Source organism: Nycticebus coucang, chromosome 20 (genome assembly GCF_027406575.1).
Source record: "Nycticebus coucang isolate mNycCou1 chromosome 20, mNycCou1.pri, whole genome shotgun sequence".
NCBI lineage: Eukaryota > Metazoa > Chordata > Mammalia > Primates > Lorisidae > Nycticebus > Nycticebus coucang.
Genome location: NC_069799.1, coordinates 68,598,933 through 68,623,405, shown reverse-complemented (window position 1 = coordinate 68,623,405; position 24,473 = coordinate 68,598,933). Strand labels below are relative to the sequence as shown.

The window sequence follows — 24,473 nt, the reverse complement described above, 5'->3', positions numbered from 1 at the left end:
GACTACAGGCGCCAGCCACAACACCATGCTATTTTTAGAGACAGGGTCTTGTTCTTGCTCAGGCTGTTCCCCTACTCCTGAGCTCAAGCAATCCTCCCACCTTGGCCTCCCAGAATACTGGGATTATAGGCTTGAAGAATGTGAGTCACATTCTTCCTCACAAACAGAATGTGCCCGGCTGGCAAATACTATTTAAAAGAAGACCTAACCTAACCTGTACCATTGCAAAAGCAAGGATTGCTCCTGGCAGACAAAAAGTGATCCAAAAACATTTACCATAACATATCAAAAACAAAAGTGTCCCTGTTAGTTCAGATTTGTTATAAGCGTACGTCTGAACAGGTTAAATTGTGTTTTATTTGTTCTCTTTCATTTCACAGTAACTTCTCATCACATATATGGGGTGTGTGATACAAAATGGTTAGTTGTGTTTTGTACACAAGTTGTAAATTACCTTAAGTTTATGAAGGTAATTTATTTATTAGTTAACTAATTTATTATTAGTTGCGTTTTCAACACAAGTTGTAAATTGCCAATGTATCATATGAGAGTTTTCTTAACGGGGAACCAAATTTTATAAAAAAGTAATTCTAAGTTTACCAAACAGAGAAATCCTGCAGTAATCATTCATCTCCACATTCACATTCTATGTATTTTCTCATGGTCAACAAACTGGCTCAAATGATTTAAGTTATCCCACCATTTAAAGAGAAAAGTCTCTACAATAATTTTAACCACGATGTAATCTTAACTTCCCCACTGGCTGCTTTTTTCAGAAGATCTTCCAGTTCTGCCTTGGACACGTAGCAGTAGCTTTTAACCTCATTGGGATCTGGATTCAGAGTCACGTTCTTCCTCACAAACAGAATGTAGTCAATCTCATGCTCACCCCAGATACCATCAGACTGGGCCTTGTAGTGAATTCGTGTCAAATAATTAATGTCTTCTGGAGGCACCTAAGACATCGAAAACATAATACAAAAGAAAACCCTGTCATTTCAATATCCAGCAGTATCCCGAAGAGTAGTTGTTGTTTGGAATTAGAATTTTAAGTATTAATCTATCAATAATACAGAGAAGTAATGACAATACGTGGGAAAATTATCAGATTGTTATTTCAAGTGTCCTCGTTTTTCCCCAAACATATTGTTGATATTTTTGAAATAGTCCAAAAAAAAAAAAAAAAAAAAAAAGATGTAGGGTGTTGCCTGTGGCTCAGTGGGTAGAGTGCTGGCCCTGACAGAGGTGGGTTCAAACCCGGCACCGGCCAAACTGCAACAAAAAAATAGCCTGGTGCCTGTAGTCCCAGCTACTTGAGAGGCTGAGGCATGAAAATCGCTTAAGCCCAAGAGTTTGAGGTTGCTATGGCCAGGCGCGGTGGCTCACGCCTGTAAGGTTGCTGTGAGCTGTGACACTAGAGCACTCCAGCAGTGGTGATTTTGAATTACGGGCCCGCAGGGGCCTTTCCTCTTATCTTTGTAAAAGCAGATCATTATAAATAAAGAGCTGTCCATGTCCCTCCCCTTCCTGTTGTTAATGAATTGCAGGAAAGAGGACCAGGTTGCAGCCACACTGACCGAGACCTCTAAGGTAGCAGCACCTGTCTCCCAAGTCAAGTCAGTCCCCACCCTCATCTTCCCAGGTATCTGTTTCTCCTCCTTGGTGGCCACTTATTGTCCCTCAGCAGAGTTATATTCCCCACCATTCCCCACCCTCCCCTGGGACACCCCTGAGGTATGGGAGCCCCTTCCCCCATTTGCTGTTGAGCCTCAGCTGCCAGGAAGTGGTGGGAGCAGGGTCTTCATAGAGGAGCCACTGCTATGAAGAGGCTCAGGTGGCCCTGGCTTTGTCCCTACTCTGTCACTTCAATTTCCAGGGCATGGGCCTGCCCTGCAGGGAACCACTGCCTTCTGTCAGCTGCCAGGCTCAGGGCCAGACGGGGGTGGCGATGTGGCCTGATTCACCACAAATGCTGGAACCCCAACACCCCAAAAGCACAGGGTTCTGGTGTTGTCTTGACATAAGTGGCAATGTGAAGGCCCTCATGTAGCCACACACAAGTGGCCATTGGACAACCAGGCCTGAATGCCAAGTTTCTGGAAGAGCTGAAGAGGAGGAGGCTGGAGCCAGCTTGAGCAGGGACGGATGGGTGGATGAATGGACAGACACATGTGGGGGTGGTTACGGGATGCACAGATGGTGATGGACAGGTATATACATGCATGGGTGGGTGGTTACGGGATACACAGATGGTGATGGACAGGTACATACATGCATGGGTGGGTGGTTACGGGATGCACGGATGGTGATGGACAGGTACATACAAGCATGGGTGGGTGGTTACGGGATGCACGGATGGTAATGGACAGGTATATACATACATGGGTGGGTGGTTATGGGATGCACGGATGGTGATGGAGAGGTACACACATGCATGTGTCGGTGGTTATGGGATACACGGATGGTGATGGACAGGTATATACATGCATGGGTGGGTGATTACAGGATGCACGGATGGTGATGGACAGTTATATACATGCATGTGGGGGTGGTTACGGGATGCACGGATGGTGATGGACAGGTACATACATGCATGGGTGGGTGGTTACGGGATGCATGGATGGTGATGGACAGGTACATACATGCATGGTGGTTACGGGATGCATGGATGGTGATGGACAGGTATATACATGCATGGGTGGGTGGTTACGGGATACACGGATGGTGATGGACAGGTACATACATGCATGTGTGGGTGGTTACGGGATGCACGGATGATGATGGACAGGTATATACATGCATGTGTGGGTGGTTACAGGATGCACGGATGGTGATGGACAGGTATATACATGCATGCGTGGGTGGTTACGGGATACACGGATGGTGATGGACAGGTACATACATGCATGGGTGGGTGGTTACGGGATACACAGATGGTGATGGACAGGTACATACATGCATGGGTGGGTGGTTACGGGATGCACGGATGGTGATGGACAGGTATATACATGCATGGATGGGTGGTTACGGGATGCTCGGATGGTGATGGACAGGTACATACATGCATGGGTGGGTGGTTACGGAATGCACAGATGGTGATGGACAGATATATACATGCATGTGTGGGTGGTTACGGGATGCACGGATGGTGATGGACAGGTATATACATGCATGGGTGGGTGGTTAAGGGATGCACGGATGGTGATGGACAGGTATACACATGCATGGGTGGGTGGTTACGGGATGCACGGATGGTGATGGACAGGTACATACATGCATGGGTGGGTGGTTACGGGATACACAGATGGTGATGGACAGGTATATACATGCATGGGTGGATGGTTTCGGGATGCACGGATGGTGATGGACAGGTGCACATGGGTTCCATATTCTTGTTCCCAACTCCTGCCTTTGAGGGAAGTTCACAACCCCATTGGGCTGTGCAGATGGCACCCTTGAATCTGAGAATGCCACACCCAGCTAACATACCTGCCGTCATCCTAAAGGAAGATCATCTAAAAATTGAGAAGATAAAGCCCGGGTGTGGTGTCTCACTTCTGTAATCCTAGCACTGTGGGAGGCCCTGGCTTGTGGATCACTTGAGCTTACAAGTTGGAGACCAGCCTGAGCAAGAGTAAGATTCAGTCTTTACTAAAAATAGGAAAAACCCTTCAGGACGTGGTGGGTCACACCTGTAATCGCAGCACTCTGGGAGACGGTTGTTTGAACTCAGGAGTTTGAGACCAGCCTGAGCAAGAGTGAGACCCCATCTCTAAAAATAGCTGCGTGCTGTGGTGGGCCCCTGTAGTCCCAGCCATTTGGGAGACTGAGGCAAGAGAATCTCTTGAGCCCAAGAGTTTGAGGTTGCTGTAATTTATGATGCCATAGCACTCTACCCAGGGCAATGAAGTGAGACTCGAAAAATCAATCAATAAATTTGAGAAGATAATCTGTGTCTCACTGTGGATGGAAGGAATGGAACTGGGACTTTGGACAGCCGTGTTTGTGTTCCGAAATGCATGGCAGGGTGAGGGACACAAAAGTAACCTTGGTGCTCTGGGTACCAAAGGGCCCTGGGGCTAAATCAGCCTGCGGCCAGCGGGTGCCTGCTGTAAAGCCCTGTCCTGCAGCCCAGCAGGTTCAAGTCTCAGGCAGACCGCTGTGCTGGGCTTTGTGTGATCCCATGCTTTCTAGCCAAACTGCCCCACCATCTGCCCCATGTTCCCCAGGTGGTGGGTGAGGGCCCAGCTGAGTGTGGGGAGTGATTGCCTCACTGACCCCGACCACAAACCACTGTTTCCTGGCACAGTGAGGAAGTTAGTGACAAGGCACAGAGTTTCCAAAGCAGAATCAGCAGTTACAGATGGGTCTCTTGGGTGTTTTCTGAGTGAGGAGACTCCTTTAGGAAAAGCTCCCTCTTGTCTGAAGGGCCCTTCACCCGTCCCTGCAGTTAATGTGTCCTGTGACCATGTGGCTATGTGCACCATGGAGAAGCCCCCACGCTCAGGAAACGGCTCTGGGAGACGCCCAGCCCGAGCAGGATGAGGAAGGGTGATTCGGATTTCTTGGCTCTGGCCAAATTTTGGTACTTAACGTACAGACTCTGCCAGGCTTGGTCTCGTGGTTCCCAAGTCTCAGGGCCTCAAGGCCTGGAGGGGCACCGAGGGCTGCCTCAGACTGGTTACGAGGCGGTCACTGGGACAGAGTCTGAGGTGCACTTGTCTGCTTTCCCTCTGGTTTCAACATAAGCGTTAGAAAAATTTAGAGTATTTTTAGGTTTACATAAATTTATTTGTTCGCAGTTTTTGGCCGGGGCTAGATTTGAACGCGCCACCTCCAGTATATGGGGCCAGTGCCGTACTCCTTTGAGCCACAGGCGCCACCCCATAAAATTTGTGAAGATAGCAAAGAGCACTTTTTTTTTTGAGAGATTTTCTATTATTAACATCTTACATTGTATGATGCATCTGTCAAAGCACATTAGCCAGTGTTGACACATTGTAAGTAAAGTTCATATTTATTCACGTTTCTTAGTTTTTACCTAATAGCCTTTTTCTACCTCAGGATACAATTCTTCACTCAGTCTTTTGTATAATTAAGCTCCCCTGGTGGTGACAGTTTCTCTTTGAATTTTTTTGTTGGCCATGGCATTTTTTTTGTTTGTTTTTGAGACAGAGTCTCACTGTCTGGCACTCTAGAGTGCTGTCACATTGCAGCTCATAGCAACCTCAAACTCTTTTTTTTTTTTTGTTTAACCTCAAACTCTTGTTTTTTTCACTTTGTCGCCCTCTTTCAAGTGCCGTAGCTTTACAGCTCACAGCAACCTCCAGTTCCTGCACTTAGGTGATTCTCTTGCTCAGCCTCCCAAGTAGCTGGAACTACAGGCGCCCACCACAATGCCCGGCTGTTTTTTTGTTGCAGTCTGTCCAGGGCCGGGTTTGAACACACCACTCTTGGTATATGGGGCCAGCACCCTACCCACTGAGCCACCGGTGCCGCCCAACCTCAAACTCTTGGGCTTAAGTGATCCTCTTGCCTCAGCCTCCTGAGTTGCTGGGACTACAGGCGCCCACTACAACGCCTGGCTACTTTTAGAGGTAGTGTCTCACCCTTGCTCAGGTTGGTCTCAACTCCTGAGCTCAGGCAATCCACCTGCCTCAGACCCCCAGAGTCCTAGGATTACAGCTGTGAGCCACCTGACCTTGGCTGATCAGACCGGGGATGGGGATTCTTGGGGAGGGCACAGAGGTGACCTGCATGCTGTGTGGGTGTGCAGGCCGAGTGATGTGCACACAGTGTGACATGTACTCTGTGTCGGGGTGCACACTGTGTGACATGCACGCTGTGTGACCTGCGCGCTTTGTTGGGTGCAGGCTGTGTGATGTTCATGCTGTGTTGGGGTGCAGGCTGTGTGATGTTCACACTGTGCTGGGGTGCACTCTGTGTCGTGGTGCAGGCTTTGTGATGTTCTTGCTGTGTCAGGGTGCACTCTGTCAGGGTGCTCTGTATCAGGGTGCAGGCTGTGTGATGTTCATGACATGTTATGTGCACATTGTATTGGGGTGCAGGCTGTGTGATGTGCACACTGTGTTATGTGCACACTGTGTGATGTGCAGGCTGTGTCAGGGTGCACACCCTCAAAGTACCCACTACTGTGGGCCCTCACCGCAACCATGGCGGAGTCTGTAAGGTCTCTCCACTTTTCCCCTAATTTTAATTGGGTTTGGGAGATGAATATTTGGTGGGCTGGAAAACTCAAGACAGAGGGATGTTTTGGCTCTTCCCTCACCCCTTGAGGCAGAGCATCCCTCTCTGTCTCTTCTCTCTGAGGAAGGAACGCTGAGCAGCACTTTGTGAAATGTGTGATGAGAGGTTCTCTCAGGAGTTTTGACCAAGTGACACATTCCCTTCCCTGTGGTCATATAAGCTTGTCCACATTCCTGAAGATTGCATGTGCATCTCAGTAAGGATTGTATGACATATTGAGAATGGTTACTTTTTTTTTTTTTGAGACAGAGTTTCACTTTTTTGCTCTGGGTAGAGTGCTGTGGCATTCACAGCAACCTTGTAGTAGGGACTACAGATGTCCAAGACAATGCCCAGCTATCTTTTTTTTTTTTTTTTTTAGAGACAGAGTCTCACTTTATAGCCCTTGGTAGAGTGCCATAGCATCACAGATCATAGCAACCTCCAACTTCTGGGCTTAGGTGATTCTCTTGCCTCAGCCTCTGAGTAGCTGGGACTACAGGTGCCCACCACAACTATCGGCTGTTTTTTGTTGCCGTTTGGCTGGGCCAGGTTTGAACCTGCCACCCTTGGTATATGGGGCCGGAACCCTACTCACTGAGCCACAGGCACCACCCCGCCCAGCTATTTTTTTTTTTTTTTTTTTTGTAGAGACAGAATCTCACTTTATGGCCCTCGGTAGAGTGCCGTGGCCTCACACAGCTCACAGCAACCTCCAACTCCTGGGCTTCAGCGATTCTCTTGCCTCAGCCTCCCAAGTAGCTGGGACTACAGGCGCCTGCCACAACGCCCGGCTATTTTTTGGCTGCAGTTTGGCCGGGGCTGGGTTTGAACCTGTCACCCTCGGTATATGGGGCCGGCACCCTACCGACTGAACCACAGGCGCCGCCCAGCCGCCCAGCTATTTTTTAAAGACGGGATCTCACTCTTGCTCAGGCTGGTCTTGAACTCCTGAGCTCAAGCAATCCACCCGCCTCGGCCTCCCATAGTGCTAGGATTACAGGCATGAGCCACCTCAAAAATAGTTATTCTATCTCTGGAGAAAGGAAAAAAACAATTTTATTTTATTTTATTTGTTTTTATACAGAGTTTCTCTATGTCATCCTCGGTAGGTGCTGTGGTGTCACAGCTCACAGGAACCTCAAACCCTTGGGCTTGAGTGATTCTCTTGCCTCACCCTCCAAAGTAGCTGGGACTATAGGTGCCCACCACAGCGCCTGGCTATTTTTTTGTTGTTGCAATAGTCATTGTTGTTTAGCTGGCCTGGGCCAGGCTCGAACCCACCAGCCTCGGTGCATGTGGCTGCCGCTGTAACCACTGTGCTCCAGGTGATGAGCCAAAAAAAAAAACAAAAAAAACAATATTAAATGTGCTTTGTTATAAGAGGTTGGATCAAGAGGCACCTGAGTAAAAATGGAAAGTGGGAAAGGAGGGTGTCTGGTAGAGAATGACCTTATCTAGAAACCCAAATGGTTCCTCTTTAGCTGAAATTTATGGTTAGAGGTGGGGTGACTCTGGAAATCCTGTGGTCTTGAGGATTTGGGGCTGGAAAGGAGGAGGGTGAGGTGAGAGAGGGAGGATGATGAAGATGAAATCCCACCTACATTCAAAGAGAGCTCCTCTGGGTAAGACCACACGTGCCCCCACCTAGATCCTGGGCCCAGATCACAGCAGGGGTGCAGGGATGGTGCATGAGGTAGCAGAGGGGCAGAGGGAGGGGCTTGGCGGAGGAGGCAGGTTGGGGGGCAGAGGGGTCCAGAGCTCAGGTGCAGGGAGAGGGATGGGCAGATGCCTGAGGAGGTGGGTTGGGCAGGTCTTGAGGGCTGGGGCTGGGACTGCAGCTTAGCGCTGTGTAGAGCTCTGAGAGCTGTAGAAGGGCTGTGTAGATGGGCAGGTACTGCACCACATGCTGGCAACTCCCTGGTGTGGTGCGGGGAGGTGCTGCAGAGCCACAGATGTGCCAAGTGTCCCCACGTGTCAGCAGTGAGCCAGTCGAGTTAGCTGCACATCTAGGTTGTGACATTTGTCCTGTGTCACAGTTTGTTAGTTTACCAGGTCTGGGATTCCCGCAGCAAATCTTTACATGCACGGTGACTTCTCCTTAAAAGGAGGCAGACTGTGGCGGGTGGGGGGGCGTGATGGCTCAGGCCTGTAACTCTCTCTCTCTGGGAAGCCTAGGTGGGTGGATCGCCTGGGCTCACAGGTTTGATACCAGCCTGAGCCAGAGAGAGACTATGCCTCTAAAAATAGCGGGGTGCGTGTGGCCGTGCCTGTAGACCCAGCTATTTGGGAGGCCCAGGCAAGACAATCTCTTGAGCTCAAGAGTCTGAAGTTGTTGTGAGCTGTGACGCTGGGGTACTCTATTGAGGGTGACAAAATGAGATTCAGTCTCCAAAAATAAAAAGTAAAGAAAGGAAAAAAAGGAGACCAACTACTTGTTAGGGTGATGCTGTTTTTATTTGTAAGCGGATTTCTGAGGTATAATCAAATGAAAGAACAGAGGGGATAAGTGGGGAGCCCTGCCTGGATCACACACATGCTGCGTGTACTGGGGATGTAACATTTGCCAACCCCAGTTCATTTTAGGGGCAAACTGGAATGCTCCATACCTTAGGATGTAAGGTTGAGCTGATGTTGTTTTAAATGCAGCCTCTGTATGTCCTGAAATCAATAATCATTTTTCAGAGACAGCAGGGAGCCCATTTGGACCCCTAGGACTGGAACAAAGACCTGGGGGGGCCAGCGCGTCCCTCTCCTCAATCCCTGTAATTCGCCTGCGACCCCCGTTCTCCCACCCAGAACTCAGCGGTCAGCTTCAGCTGATTCAGCGCTTATGAGGCTGTGGGCGGTGGGGGGGAACAGATGTCCTCCCTGTAACAAGGCAGGAAAAACATACGGAAATAAGGAAAAAGGAAATGTTAGGGCAACACGGTGAAGCCGATTGCGAAGTTGAGCGCTATCCGAGCTTGCAGAGGCACGTGGCTGCGCGCGGCTGGCGGGGCCCCGCCGGCCTCACACCCTGTGGATTGTGTGGCGGTCCGCGAGCCGGGCCACGTCGTCCAGGTGCGGCCACCACTTGTACAGGAACCTCTCCGCGATGGTCCTCAGCCAGGGGGTGACCCGCACCTCGCCGCGCGCCCCGCGCTCCAGCAGCTCGCGCAGCTCGTCCGGCCCCAGGTATCGGACGCTGCGGGTCTCGCTGGGGTCCGGAGCCACGCGGACGTCCTTCCGCACCAGCAGCAGGTAGCAGATCTCGTGTTCGCCCCAAATTCGGTCTGATTTTGCCTTGTGATGATAGATTGTCATGAACACAATGTCCTCCTCAGAGATCTAGAGGGAAATCGAGTTGAGAGAATTTATGGGAAAATGGAGGAAATAGTCGCATTTCTTGTCCTCAAAGGAAATTAACGATTTCTGCTGGCACTTTAATTCTAGTCGTCTGGTCTCTGCCGACTCAGGCTGAGTAAGGACCTGGCTTTTGTTTTGTTTCCTGCACACCTGCGTGCGTCCTGATTTAAAGAGCCGAGCTCCCGCCCCACAATGTCCACCAGGTCCTGCAGACGCCGGCAACTTTATGGGGGGGCCAGCGCGTCCCTCTCCGCGCCCTGCCCCATCCCTCTCCTCAATCCCTGTATTTCGCCTGCGGCCGCCCTGCGCACCCGGCCCGCTCCCTCACCCCATCCGGCACTCCGCACCTGCTCCGGGGGAATGCCCAGCTCCACCAGCAGCCGCCTGCGGGCCGCCCTGCGCACCCCGACCGCGTCCTTCTCCTCCAGCTCTGCGGGCTCGTACAGGGGGTGGCTGCAACAGGAGTCGGTGAAATATCCTAGAAAGACAGGCATGGGAAACATTCCCTACTTCATACTGAAAGCCGACAGGCTACAGACACACTCGACACTTTGGGTAAGAAAGCGCCGGTCTGGCATCTGCAGTCTGGCGCCGTGAAGAGCCGGTTTGTCCAGGGCAGGGGCCTCCGAAGGGGCATCTGGCAGGCTGGTCCCAGGCAGGGACGGCCTCACTGCCCCGCTGCCCCACGATCCTCTGCAGCATCTCAGAGAGACCGGGACAGGGGCGCGCAGCCCCACAGCCCCAGGGGACAGGAGATGCCATTCGCGCGGGAGGCGGCAGACGGGACCCAGGCCGGGCCGGAGTGGGTTCCTAGGAGGCCTTCAGCCGGCCACTCGGGCCGGACCTTCCTGGTGGGAGGTACCGCAGCTGTGGCCAAGGTGGCGGGAGAAGCTTCCGTCCTGTCAGACCCTCAGCGCCCCTAGGGTGACCTCGAAGCCCGATTTACTCCGGAGATGCACTGCTTCCCAGGGGCGCTGACGCTCGTGGGAGACATCGGCTCAGGGACCCCTCACTGCAGCCTCAGACTCCCGCGCTTGAGACCCCCTCGGCCTCCCAGAGACGGGACTGCTGGCCTGAACCACCGAGCCCACTCTAAAGTTGTGATTTTAAGAAGTACAAAAATAAATAAATAAATAAATAAAAATAAAAAGAAAGAAAGAGAAGACAAAAAAAGCCAAACCTCAGACTTGTAAGATGATTTTTATCATGATCTCATCAGTTTCAGGCTAAATGCTGTTTATTTTAGTCCCTCAGATCCTTAGCTTCACAAATTCCTCTCCATTTAATTAACTTGCCATTGCAAAAGAAACAAACAAACAAAAAAACTCCAAAAAAAGTGGAAACTCACCTATATCCTTTTTTTTTTCAAATTTTGCTTTCAATTGGCTTTAAATTGTCTTAGTTTAAGTCGTTTTTAATTTTCTTTTTTTCCTTTTATTTATTTACTTATATTTCTTTCTTAAATTGAGACAGTGTCTTACTATGTTGCCCTCAGTAGAGTGCCATGGCATCGTAGCTCACAGCAACCTCCAACTCTTGCACTTAAGTGATTCTCTTGCTTCAGCCTCACAAGTAGCTGGGACTGCAGTCCCCTGCCACAAGGCCGGGCATTTTTTGGACAGATGGGGGTCTCACTCCGGCTCAGGCTTGTCTCGAATCTCTGAGCTCAGGGCAATCCACCCGCCTCGGCCTCCCAGAGTGTTGGGATTACAGGTGTGAGCCACCATGTGTGGCTTTAGTTTCTTCATTAAAAGAAACCTGACCCTCTGAAGAAATACCAGCATCATCTGAGCTGACTGCTGACCTGAGGGGAGTGGGGCAGACAGACAGCCTTGCCACATTCAGGCCAGCTGAAGGGACTTACCAGGAAAGGTGACCTTAGTGTCCACTCGCTGCTGTATCAGGACCTTGTTCTCCGTGTTGAACAGGACGACACTGAAGGCTCGGTGCAGCAGCCCTGGAAGGCACAGCCCACGTGAGCATGCGTGCAACTGCCAGGGGACCTCTGGGCACTGCAGCCTTGGTCTCAAAGTACTTGTGATCACAGCACTCTCAAGCTGAATAGCTCCTATCTAACTTCCATGAAGAAATCAAGACAGAGGATAAAGGGTTGGAAGGGCTTGAAACGAAGCAGGAAGTGCACAAAGTCAGGCAATTCATCACAGTGAGGAGGAGGAAGAGGAGGAAGAGGAAAAATTGGGGGAGGAGGAATAAGATGATGAAGAAGAGGAGGAGGGGGAGGAGCCCAACCAAGTGTGAAAATGATGTTGCTCGCAGACAACTGCAGGGCAGACATGTTTCAGAGTCTGCTCAAGGTGCCTGTGACCACAGCATTCTCAACAGATTGTTTCAGAGTCTGCCTGCCTAAAACTTGCTTAACAAATGGATGCTCGGAAAACTAAAAATAGAACTGATACACATCCACGAGTCCCCCAGCCAGGGATACAACAGAAATAAAGCCAGGGTATTGAAGAGGTGTGTGCTAGACAGAACCATTTCAGTGCTGGTCACCAGAGCCAGACAGGACTCAACTGAAGTGTCCACCAGTGACGGTGGAGAAATGAAGTGGGGTGCCCACACAGAGGAGCCCCGTTCTTTGTGAAAGTGAGATCCTATCATTTGCAGCAACATGGACGGAAGGGGCAAATGTCTTGTGTCCTCACCTGAGAACTGGGTGACATGGGTGGGGACAGTGGGGTGGAGAGGGAGAGGACGGGTTCAGGGTGCTAGGTGCAGCCAGACAGAGGAAGAAGCTGGAGTGTTCTACAGCATGTTGGGGTGACTGTAGTTAACAGCTTATTGGTAGAGGTTGTGATGTTCCCACCATAAAATAAGATCAATGTTTGAGGTGATGGGTGCCCTAATGGCCCTGACCTGACCCTCACATGCTATGTCCATGCACCAAACTGTCCTGCAAGCACCATAAATACCTACAGTTATTATGTATCAATTTGTAAAAGCAACAAAAAAAATACAGTGGCATAAGGTTTTCTTTTCTTTCTTTCTTTTTTTTTTTTTGAGACAGAGTCTCACTCTGTCACCCTGGGTAGAGTGCTGTGGTGTCACAGCTAACAACAACCTCTAACTTTGGGCTTAAGTGATTCTCTTGCCTCAGTCTCCTGAGTAGCTAGGACTACTGGTCCCCACCACAAGGCCTGGCTTTTTTTTTTTTTTTTTAGAGTGGGGTTTCGCTCTTGCTTAGACTGGTATCGAACTCGTGAGCTCAAGCAATCCACCTGCCTTGACCTGCCAAGTGCACGAGCCACCACACCCAGCTGGTTTAAGGTTTTCAAAGAATACCAGAGCTAGACAGTGGTTACAACAGGAAAACAGATTTTACTGAGGACTATTGTTATAGGGGAGAGACCTCAGTGCAGACCCAGGCTCAGCTCTGCACTCAGTGGCGGAAAGTGGGAACTTCCACAGTGGGATGGGGGAGGGGTGGGGAGGTAGTGATGGAAAGGGACTGGGGGGAAATGCCAGAGGTGAGGGGCTTCTGGGTGGGCCCACCTAACAGGATTCTGCCCGCAGACAGGCTGTGAGCAGACATGGCCTGGGATGGTGGGCACGGGTGTCCAGCAGGATGATCCCTTAACCTCCCCCCTGCAGATAATCGGGGTCTCCCCCTCACCAGGAAAGACTGAGTTCTTTCATCTCTACAAGTCTGTTGGGTGGGAAAAGTGAAGAAATCTTGGGAAAAAGAGAAGACAGGCTGGTGCTACCTTTCTCAATGTTCTCGTTCAGGTGGCAGTTCCTCTTGGTGTCTGAGCCAATAACCTTGTCGTCCTCATCAACAACTATCAGCATTTCTTCTAGGCGCTGTCGCTGGCGGTCATTGACCCAGTCGAGGTTTACTTCAGACATGGCTGCTGGCAGTGGTCTGACCTGAAACAGGTGCACAAAATGTCATCTCTGTGTGGAAGACGGGACCAGCCAGGATTCAGCAGATACCTGTCTGTGTACATTGCAGAAAGAGTGACCAGGCAGTGCCTCGCAGATGTGTTTCCACCGTGGTGTCTAAATGAGGAATCTTGGATCTATCTCTCCCTCGCTCTCATATATATATTCTTCACATTTCCCAGGAAAGTTAAATTTATCATTTAAATTTTCATGGGAAAAATTTTCATGGGAAAATTTAAATGATAAATCCCCACCAAAACAAACACGAGGAAAAGATCAGGTAATGCTCTTTGAAGAAGCGTTCCGGAAAGTGCAGTGCTATATAAAGCTGTGGGGCTTGGATCCCAGAGGAGAAACCTACAGCTGTTCGGAGAAGCTCCGTAAGCCCCAGACGGCCCAGTGCCCTCCCAGAGACAAACAGTCTCATATGAACAATTTCTGAGAAAATGTATTCAGAATCACTTATTTTCATGCAAAATCTTTTCATCATCATTTTCTACCTTTTATTTATTTTATCTTTTTGAGACAGAGTCTAACTCTTTGCCCTGGGTGGAGTACCGTAGCATCATAGTTCACAGCAACTTCACACTCTTGGGCTTGAGCAATCCTCTCGCCTCAGCCTCCCAAGTGGCTGGGACCACAGGTGCCTGGCAGGACCCCCAGCTAATTTTTCTGTTTTTAGTAGAGACAGGGTTTTGATCTTGCTATTGCTTAGGTTGGTCTCAAACTCCTGAGCTCAAATAATCCACCTCCTTCGACCTCCCGGAGTGGTAAGATTACAGGTCTTCGGGCACTTTTCTACTTGTTAAAGAAATGCATTCAGGCAGGGTGCCCATGGCTCAAGTGGCTAAGACACCAGCCACATACACCTGAGCTGGCGATTTCAAATACAATCCCGGCCTGCCAAACAACAATGATGGCTGCAACTAAAAAATAGCCAGGCCTTGTGGCGGGTGCCTGTAGTCTCAGCTACTTGGGAGGCAAGAGAATCGCTTGAGCCCAGGAGTTGGAGGTTGCTGTGAGCTGTGATGCCACAGCAGCACTCTACCCAGGGTGACAGCTTGAGGCTCTGTCTCAAAAAAAAAAAAAAGAAAGAAAGAAAGAAAAGAAACGCATTCACTTCTGTTTCTTACCATTATTCTGTTATTATTTTCAGCATCTGCTTATCCTCTTGGCAAAGAGAAAATCATTAAATATGTACAAAATTTGATCAATAAAAGAATTTCCACAAGGGAAAAGATATGCACCAACTAACCTTTCCTGGAAATCGGAGGCTCCTGGGTACCCCGTCAGGCATAAGAATGAATTCTCAGTGACTCAGCCCTTATATACTCTGGGGACACACAGGGTATATTGGGATGATCTGAAATTTTTGTTTTCATAATAAGAAGCCACTCCCTGATATCGCTCCTGCTGTGTGTCTCTCTCTGTCCCTCTCAAGTTCGACAGTCATACAAAATTATTTTGACACAGCTACACTTTAAAAATTGCTTTTACTTCTTAAAGCTGAGTTAAATTATTTTCTACTGTATCATAGTTTAGTATATGATTAAGGTGGCATTTTAGTTTATTAGAAAGGAATAAAATTATATCCTTACCACTAATTCCATATTAGAGAGATCTATATAAATTTCAGATTTTATTGAAAAAACTGAAAGCATAAAAATCCTAGAAAAATATATGGATGAATATAATAGTCTATGACACCAATTCAGAACTCTAGATGTAAAAATATGGCATTTTTATGTACGCTAAAATAATGCTTCCATATGTCCACAAAGCATGATTAAAAAAGAAAGACTATATTTACTTATTATTGTAATTTTTTGAGACAGAGTCTCACTTTTTTGCTCTCAGTAGAGTGTCATGATGTCACAGCTCACAGCTACTTCAAACTCGGGCTCAGGTGATGCCCTTGCCTCAGCCTCCTGAATAGATGGGACTATAGGTGCCTGCCACAACGCCTGGCTGTTTTTGGGTTGTAGTTGTCATTGTTGTTTGGCAGGCCCGGGCTGGTTTTGAACCCACCACCTCCGGTGTCTATGGCTGGCACCCTAGCCTCTGAGCTACAGGCACGGAGCCAGAGACAGGGTCTTGATCTTGCTCAGGATGGTCTTGAACTTCTGAGCTTAATTTAAGGGATTCTCCCGCCTAGGCCTCCCAGAGTGCTAGGATTATAGGCAGGAGCCATGGCGCCGGACTCACTAACCTCGAGATGACTTTGACTCTTTTCTATCTGATTATTACTGTGAATGATGTGTGAGTAACTAGAGGTTGTCCAGTTTATTTTTAAAGTGTAATGAACCCCTACCCTGCTTTCCAACTAGGTGCTGCCGCCCTCTGGCCCCAAGTCTCAGCCCAAAATTCATCCTCACAAAGCCTATTGTCCTTTTGGGGCTCGGGGCCAGATCACCTGATTTAATCTACTAGAGACCAGGACAGTCCTTCCCTGAGGCATACTTTTATTCAGAAATTCCCCTATTTGAGCAGCTCTTCTGTATCCCAGCTCCTGATCCAACAGACTTTTACCTTCTCTCTCAACTTCCTTGTGCCCTGGACAGGACACAGTGGGCAGGGAAGAGGGACCCTTCCAAGGGGGCCATTTGTTCCTTGCCCCTTTTCTGAAGCTTCAGAAGCAAAGCCTTATGATTAAAGAAACATTGAAAATATCCATTTTCTGTCTGTTTAATTCTCTCGTTGATATTTTCCCAACTTCCATTAAAGAAGGGATGGGGAGTGTTCTCTTTTTCTGCTTAGCTATACAAAGGACCTAAACCATTGCTAGAAATTTTTAATCTGTTAATTGATGTGAAGTCTGATAATTAAATTCAAGAACTCACCCTAGAAAAAGTGCTACCCGCTTCATAGCTGAATATCACTCCAGTCACCTTCAAAGTGCTCCTGTCGGGAAGCCGTGCACTGACACCAATGCCTTGTCCCCACCGTCCAAGTAATTTTGGAACTCTTTTTCTGCAAAAACCATCAGAGCCGTTGAGGTACGGCACGCAAAAACACGCACCAATAATGAACACCCCTCGGCTCGACACCCACATATGTCCACACAAACGCAACCGTGAGGTGCTGACGGCACCAACGTTACAGAACCTCACGGAGTGGTTCCCACACTGCTGCCAACATAAGCACACGGTGGCGAGTTCTTGAACTTTGTTTTTTGTTTTTGATACAGAGTCTCACTGTGTCGCCATCAGTAGGGCGCCGTGGCGTCACAGCTCACAGCAACCTTAAGCTCTTGGGCTTAAACGATTCTCTTGCCTCAGTCTCCCAAGTAGCTGGGACAACACCTGGCTATTTTTGGTTGGAGTTGTCATTGTTGTTTGGCAGGCCCGGGCAGGATTCAAACCTGCCAGCTCCAGTGTATGTGGCTGGTGCCCCAGCTGCTGAGCTACAGGAGCCAAGCTGAGTTCTTGAACTTTAATTATCATCAGACCCCATACCATGAAGGCTCTGATGGTCAGGGAAGAAAAAGAGTCCCTAAGTGACATGGTAGAGTAGATGAGGCGCTGGTGTCAGCGCACAACGCACCTCACAGGGGACCATAGTGACAGTCAGCAATGACCTATGTGGGCTGAGCAAGAGAATCGCTTAAGCCCAAGAGTTTGAGTTTGCTGTGAGCTGTCACACCATGGCACTCTACCCAAGGCAACAGCTTGAGATGCTATCTTAAAAAAAAAAAAAGCTTAAAGATCACATATTTGAACTCTTCAAATTAAAATGTCATCTTCATATATTCATGTACTGGCTGGCATACTTGTAGACACATTCAGTGTCAAGCAAAAGACAACCCAATCTCATACGAAGAGAAATTGTGATCTTTTATCTCCTATTTGATAGATAAAACACTGATTTTTGACATGTCTCATTTTATTCATCTAATACTCTGATCACACATGGCCCACAAAGATAATAAGTCCAATATGATCAGATGCTAAAGCTTGGTCTTCAAGGAGCCGCAGATACCAACTCGTGTTGGCACAGTCAGGGATCGGAGCCGCAGATATCAGTCAGTGTTGGCACAGTCAGGGAAGGAGTCGCAGATATCAATCAGTGTTGGCACAGTCAGGGATGGGTCCGTAGATATCAGTCAGTGTTGGCACAGTCAGGGAAGGGGTCGCAGATATCAGTCAGTGTTGGCACAGTCAGGGAAGGGGTCGCAGATATCAATCAGTGTTGGCACAGTCAGGGAAGGGGCCGCAGATATCAGTCAGTGTTGGCACAGTCAGGGAAGGAGTCGCAGATATCAATCAGTGTTGGCACAGTCAGGGATGGGTCCGTAGATATCAGTCAGTGTTGGCACAGTCAGGGAAGGGGTCGCAGATATCAGTCAGCACTGGCACAGTCAGGGAAGGGGTTGCAGATATCAATCAGTGTTGGCACAGTTGGGGAAGGGGCTGCAGATACCAATCAGTGTTGACACAGTCAGGGAAGGGGCCTCAGATATCAGTCAGTGTTGGCACCTTGGGGAAGCAGGTATGCTGTTGCTCCACAGGGCCCTGGGGCTGTGTTCTCAGTTGGTTGAGTTGGCAGAATACCCAGTGATCCTCCCAGAACACAGGAGGTTTGTGAGTTGCTGCCACAGGCCCCGTCCCCAGCCTCCTATCCTCACAACCTCCCCTCCTCATGGGAGACTGCCCTGGCACCATGGTCCTTGGAGTGTCCATCCCTTAACTTCATCTAGCACAGAAGCCTTGTACATGAATAAGCAACTCCACATTGTGGCACAGAGGGTCGTCAGGCCCTGCCAGGTTCTGTCCAGCTGTGCCCTGTGTATAACAGTGATTTAGGATAACAGTGGCCCCTGTCAAGGGTGCTAGGATGGAAAGTCCATCGCCCTGATTGTAAACAAATGATTTAAAAGTTAATTGCTTTGAGACTTGACCTCTACAGTAATGGTGCGTGGTGTTGGGAGGCTGTGCCAGGAGGATCACCTGAGCCCAGGAGCTCCAGGATGCAGTGAGCTGTGATGAGCCACAACACTCCAGCCTGGGGAACAGAGCGAGATTCTCCTTCAGACACAAAGAAGCAAAAAATGAGCTAATTGGTTTGACTTCCACTTCTGGGAGGTGGAGTAGACATACTTCAGAATCTCAGTCTTTTGTCTTGCAAGAAGTTGACCAATTCTGGGAAACAGCTCAAAAAGTCAAGTAGTTAGCTAAGGGAGAGAAGTATAAAAAACATATAGGGGTCATTGAAATCTGTCCATGGTGGCAGTTACAATCTCCGTCCAACTGCGTCTTTGTAGTTCGTTCCTCAATCTTGGAGAATCAGGACATCCATCTACCTGCTTCTGGCTGAAACCGGATGTAGTTGGGATGAGAGGTATGGGAGCAGGAACTTTCTGTGCACCCCAGGGGGACGGGGACATAAACGTGTCCTCTGCATATTTCTTTCTGTCAGGTGTCACTTCTACCATGCTACAACACACAATTATAGTAATTATTATGATTATTATTGAGACAGAGTCTCAAGCCGTCACCCTGGGTAGAGTGTCGTGGTGTCACAGCTCACAGCAACCTCAAACTCTTGGGTTTAAGCGATTCTCTTGCCTCAGGCTCCCAAGTAGCTGGGAGTACAGGTGCCCACCACAACGCCCGGCTATTTTTTTTACTCTTGTTGTAGTTGTCATTGTCGTTTTAGCTGGCTCAGGCTGGGTTTGAACCTGCCAGCCTCTGTGTATGTGGCTTGTGCCCTATCCACTGAGCTAAGGGTGCCACCCAACTCACAATCATTTTTTTTTTTAAACTCAGAATAATTATTAATGGCAAGATAAGTAGCTGGATGTCAACAAAAGGCACCAAAGTGAAGTGACAAGAAAGCCCCTTAGAAACCGAGGGATCTAGGACTCGAGTTCAGAGGCCCTGAAGGGGACGCGTGGCTGTGTGGAGCTGGCTGGAGGCTGAACTGTTGCCCATGCTCCCAGCCTGCCTGCCTGTGCCCTGCAATGTTTCTCTTCCTAAGCCTTTCCTACCTGGACTTCCTGAAAATTATTCCTTTTTTCTTGGAATTAGGATCCTATTTTTTCCTCAATATACACCTCCCTGAATTCTGCCAGGCAAATTTCTATGTCCATTCATTCTGGACATAAATCTGTAAATTACTGTAACCCTAAAGTGAAATGGTGCCACTATGCTTAGAGCCTGTTTTCTGCTTCCAGAAATCACTTCTATATAAACGTGTTGCCCGCACGGTGGGTCTCCAGGTGACATCTCTGGCTTCCTAGGCAAGGGATCACTTCTCTGGAAACGACCTACAGTCACCAGAGCCAGAGTAAGGAAAGTGCCTGAACCTTTATTGTGGCCTCTCGGTGGAACATTTTCAAGGACATGATTGTAACTTAGGATGGTCATATGCCACGATTATGTCGTTAAGTTAAGTAACTGAATTCTAAGGATGCCTACTGTCAGCCAGAAACATAAAGATTGCAAAAATTTAAGTAATGTCTTTTAATTGTAATTAAATAGGTCTGTGAAGTCTCTCCTTCCTTCTCAGAGAAACATGGGGGATGGGATGACGATGTCACCATGGGCCCAGAACATGCAGCCTCCTTGCCCCGGTGGTGAATGTTCCACGTGTGAGACTTTCTGTCCTCTCTTCCTGCTGTCCTCCCATGGCCATGGACACCTGCTCTGCTTGGACGTGGTGGGTCTAGGGTACCTGTGAGGCCCTGCATATTGGCACCGCCTCTCCCCACAGACCCAGAGAAGGCATTTGTCACATTGCTACCCCCAGCACAGCTGACAGGAGCCCTCACTGTGGTCTCTGTGAGACAAGGTGCACCTTTACACTTTCATACAGAGCGGTTTGTGCTGCTAGAATCCCATGCTTAACCCCCGTCTCTGCTCCTGTCTCCCTTTCCCAGAGTGGCTCGGCTGGAACCCTGCGCCGTGTCCCCTGTGGATGGCTTCTTTCACTCAGCAGCCCATGTGTCATTGCTCATTTCTGCTTGTGGTCTGGCAGCCCCTCCCGGTGCTGAGTCTCATTACACTGTGTGCCATACACGCTTACCCACTAGGCCGCATGTGCTGGAGACTCAGTTTGGGAGCCGAGTGTGCAGAGGAAAACTAAGAGTAGAGCGCTGGGAAAATTGTGGCCTGGCAACTTGTTGTTAGGTATTCACGTGCAGACACACATACCCTCAACAGCAAGTGTCCCGGTCCTGCTTCCCTGTACCTCAGGTGCTTCCTGGAGGCGCCCTGTGTGCCTGCCCTGTGCCAGGCGAGAGAACAACATGCCTCCCTCCCTCCCACAGTGGCTTTTTTTTTTTTTGGCTCTTGTTCAGGTGTGGGATCAGAAGAAACAGTTTTGTAGAAGGCAGCCTCTCTACTTTGTCCTTAAAGAAGCTGGCAATGGTTTGGCCAGAATCAAAAGTTATATACTCTGGGAATTTTAAACAGTTTAAAAAAAATAAAACTTTTAGGGCGGCGCCTGTGGCTCAAGGAGTAGGACACCGGTCCCATATGCCGGAGGTGGCGGGTTCAAACTCAGCCCCGGCCAAAAAAAAAAAAATAAAACTTTTAGAGTTTCGATTGGCTTTCAAGTTCAAAGCCCACATTTGCCTTTGGGGTCAGAAGCACTATATTCCGAGAGAGGGACACTACTGTTCATAACTGGCAGAGCCTAAGGAGTTACCAGGTCAAAGACCCCTCACACTCAGGGCTATTTTTAGCAGAGACAGGGTCTTGATCATGCTCTTGCTTAGGCTGGTCTCGAACTCCTGAGCTCTAACGATCCACCTCCCTCGACCTCCAGAGTGCTAGGATTACAGGTTGTCTGGCACTTTTCTACTTTTTAAAGAAATGCATTCACTTCTGTTTCTTACCATTATTCTGTTATTATTTTCAGCATCTGCTTATCCTCTTGGCAAAGAAAAAATAATTAAATATGTACAAAATTAGATCAATGAATGAATTTCCACAAGGGAAAAGATATGCACCAACTAACCTTTCCTGGAAATCGGAGGCTCCTGGGTACCTGTAAGGTGTGAATGACTCAGCCTCTTGGGTGACTCAGCCTTTATATACTCTGGGGACACATAGGGTATGTTGGGATGATCTGAAATTGTTGTTTTGGTAATAAGAAACCGCATCCTGATATCGCTCCTGCTGTGTGTCTCTCTCTGTCCCTCTCAAGTTGGATGATCATAGAAAAGTATGAAATTATTTTGACACAGCTACACTTTAAAAAATGCTTTTACTTCTTAAAGCTGAGTTAAATTATTTTCTACTGGATAACAGTTTAGTATATGATTAAGGTGGCATTTCAAACAGCTATGGAAAAGATGAATTATTTGAAAATTAATGGTGTATGGGCGGCGCCTGTGGCTCAGTGAGTGGGGCGCCGGCCCCATATGCCGAGGGTGGTGGGTTCAAACCCAGCCCCGGCCAAACTGCAACAAAAAAAAAAAAATAGCCGGGCGTTGTGGCAGGCGCCTGTAGTCCCAGCTGCTCGGGAGGCTGAGGCAAGAGAATCGCGTAAGCCCAAGAGTTAGAGGTTGCTGTGAGCCGTGTGACGCCACGGCACTCTACCCGAGGGCGGTACAGTGAGACTCTGTCTCTACAAAAAAAAAAAAAAAAATTAATGGTGTAACTGGTTAGTTTATTAGAAAGGAATAAAATTATATCCTTACCACTAATTCCATATTAGAGAGATCTATATGACTTTAAGATTTTATTGAAAAAATGGAAAGCATAAAAGTACTAGTAAAATATATGGATGAATACAATAGTCTGTGATACCAATTCAGAACTCTAGATGTAAAAATATGGCATACTTATATACGCTAAAATAATGCTTCCATATGTCCACGAAGCATGATTAAAAAAGAAAGACTATATTTACTTACTATTATAATTTTTTGAGACAGAGTCTCACTTTGTTGCTCTCAGTAGAGTGTCTTGATGTCGCATCTCACAGCTACTTCAAACTCGGGCTCAGGTGATGCCCTTGCCTCAGCCTCCTGAATAGCTGGGACTATAGGTGCCTGCCACAACACCTGGCTGTTTTTTGGTTGTAGTTGTCATTGTTGTTTGGCAGGCCCGGGCTGGTTTTGAACCCGCCAGCTCCGGTGTCTGTGGCTGGCACCCTAGCCTCTGAGCTACAGGCACGGAGCCAGAGACAGGGTCTTGATCTTGCTCAGGATGGTCTTGAACTTCTGAGCTTAATTTAAGGGATTCTCCCGCTTAGGACTCCCAGAGTGCTAGGATTATAGGCGTGAGCCAAGGCGCTGGACTAACTGCTCTTGAGATGAGTTTGACGCTTTTCTGATCTTTACTGTGAATGATGTGTGAGTAACTGGAGTTTGTGACTAGTTAAGAAACTCTTACTTAGTTTTAAAGTGTAATGAACCCCTGCCCTGCTTTCCAACTAGGTGCTGCCACCCTCTGGCCCCAAGTCTCAGCCCGAAATTCATCCTCACAAAGCCTATTGCCCTTTTGGGCTGGGGCCAGATCACCTGATTTAATCTACTAGAGACCAGGACAGTCCTTCCCTGAGGCATACTTTTATTCAGAAATTCCCCATTTGGGCAGCTGTTCTGTATCCCAGCTCCTGATTCAACAGACTTTTACCCTCTCTCTAAACTTCCTTGTGCCCTGCACAGGACACAGTGGGCAGGGAAGAGGGACCCTTCCAAGGGGGCCATTTGTTCCTTGCCCCTTTTCTGAAGCTTCAGAAGCAAAGCCTTATGATTAAAGAAACATTGAAAATATCCATTTTCGGTCCGTTTAATTCTTTCGTTGATATTTTCCCAACTTCCATTAAAGAAGGGATGGGGAGTGTTCTCTATACAAGCTGTGGCCATAACCAAGATTCACAAAGGATCTGAACCATTGCTAGAAATTTTTAATCTGTTAATTGATGTGAAGTCTGACAATTAAATTTAAGAACTCACCCTAGAAAAAGTGCTACCCGCTTCATAGCTGAATATCACTCTGGTCACTTCAAAGTACTCCTGTCGGGAAGCAGTGCACTGACACCAATGCCCTGTCCACCGTCCAAGTAATTTTGGAACTCTTTTTCTGCAAAAACCATCAGGGCCGTTGAGGTATGGCACGCAAAAACACGCACCAATAATGAACGCCCCTCAGCTCGACACCCACACATATCCACACAAACGCAGCCGTGAGGTGCTGACGACACCAACGTTATGGAACCTCACGGAGTGGTTCCCACACTGCTGCCAACATAAGCACACGATGGCGAGTTCTTGAACTTTTTTTTTGTTTTTGATACAGAGTCTCACTGTGTCGCCATCCGTAGGGCGCCGTGGCGTCACAGCTCACAGCAACCTTAAGCTCTTGGGCTTAAACGATTCTCTTGCCTCAGTCTCCCAAGTAGCTGCGACTACAGGCACCCACCACAACACCTGGCTATTTTTTGGTTGGAGTTGTCATTGTTGTTTGGCAGGCCCGGGCTGGATTCAAACCTGCCAGCTCCGGTGTATGTGGCTGGTGCCCAGCTGCTGAGCTACAGGCATCGAGCCGAGTTCTTGAACTTTAATTATCATCAGACCCCATACCATGAAGGCTCTGATGGTCAGTGAAGAAAAAGAGTCCCTAAGTGACATGGTAGAGTACATGAGGCGCTGGTGTCAGCGCACAACGCACTTCACAGGGGACCATAGTGACAGTCAGCAACGACCTATGTGGGCTGAGCAAGAGAATCCCTTAAGCCCAAGAGTTTGAGTTTTCTATGAGCTGTGACACATGGCACTTACCCAGGGCAAAAGTTTGAGAGGCTATCTTAAAAAAAAAAATGGTTATGGTTGGCACCTGTGGCTCAAAGGGGTAGGGTTCCGGCCCCATATATCGGAGGTGGCGGGTTCAAACCCAGCCCCAGCCAAAAAAAAAAAGCTTAAATATCACATATTTGAACTCTTCAAATTAAAATGTCATCTTCATATATTCATGTACTGGCTGGCATAGTTGCAGACATGCATTCAGTGTCAAGCAAAAGACAACCCA

At 48.4% G+C, this 24,473-nt stretch overlaps 2 protein-coding genes across 2 annotated transcripts in view; both read right to left on the bottom strand.

Annotated features, from left to right (window-relative positions):
- The window catches only part of IDI1 (isopentenyl-diphosphate delta isomerase 1), a 38,992-nt gene that overhangs the window by 641 nt on the left and 13,878 nt on the right, over positions 1-24,473 (bottom strand). The gene's annotated exons all lie outside the window — the stretch shown is intronic.
- LOC128572907 (isopentenyl-diphosphate delta-isomerase 2-like) lies at positions 9,259-13,458 on the bottom strand. Its single transcript, XM_053573061.1, has 4 exons — positions 13,317-13,458; positions 11,459-11,551; positions 9,942-10,072; positions 9,259-9,576 (listed from the first exon to the last, which is right to left on the bottom strand). The coding sequence occupies exons 1-4, from the start codon at positions 13,456-13,458 to the stop codon at positions 9,259-9,261; spliced, it is 684 nt and encodes a 227-aa protein (XP_053429036.1).

What these genes read in the sequence shown, in the direction of transcription:
- LOC128572907 (XM_053573061.1), bottom strand. Translation starts at nt 13,458, where the DNA reads ATGTCTGAAGTAAACCTCGACTGGGTCAATGACCGCCAGCGACAGCGC. An exon ending in GAACGAGAACATTGAGAAAG is followed by an intron (nt 11,552 to 13,316) that starts GTAGCACCAGCC and finishes TGTGCCTTCCAG; the next exon opens with GGCTGCTGCACCGAGCCTTC. An exon ending in TGGGCATTCCCCCGGAGCAG is followed by an intron (nt 9,577 to 9,941) that starts GTGCGGAGTGCC and finishes ATTTCCCTCTAG; the next exon opens with ATCTCTGAGGAGGACATTGT.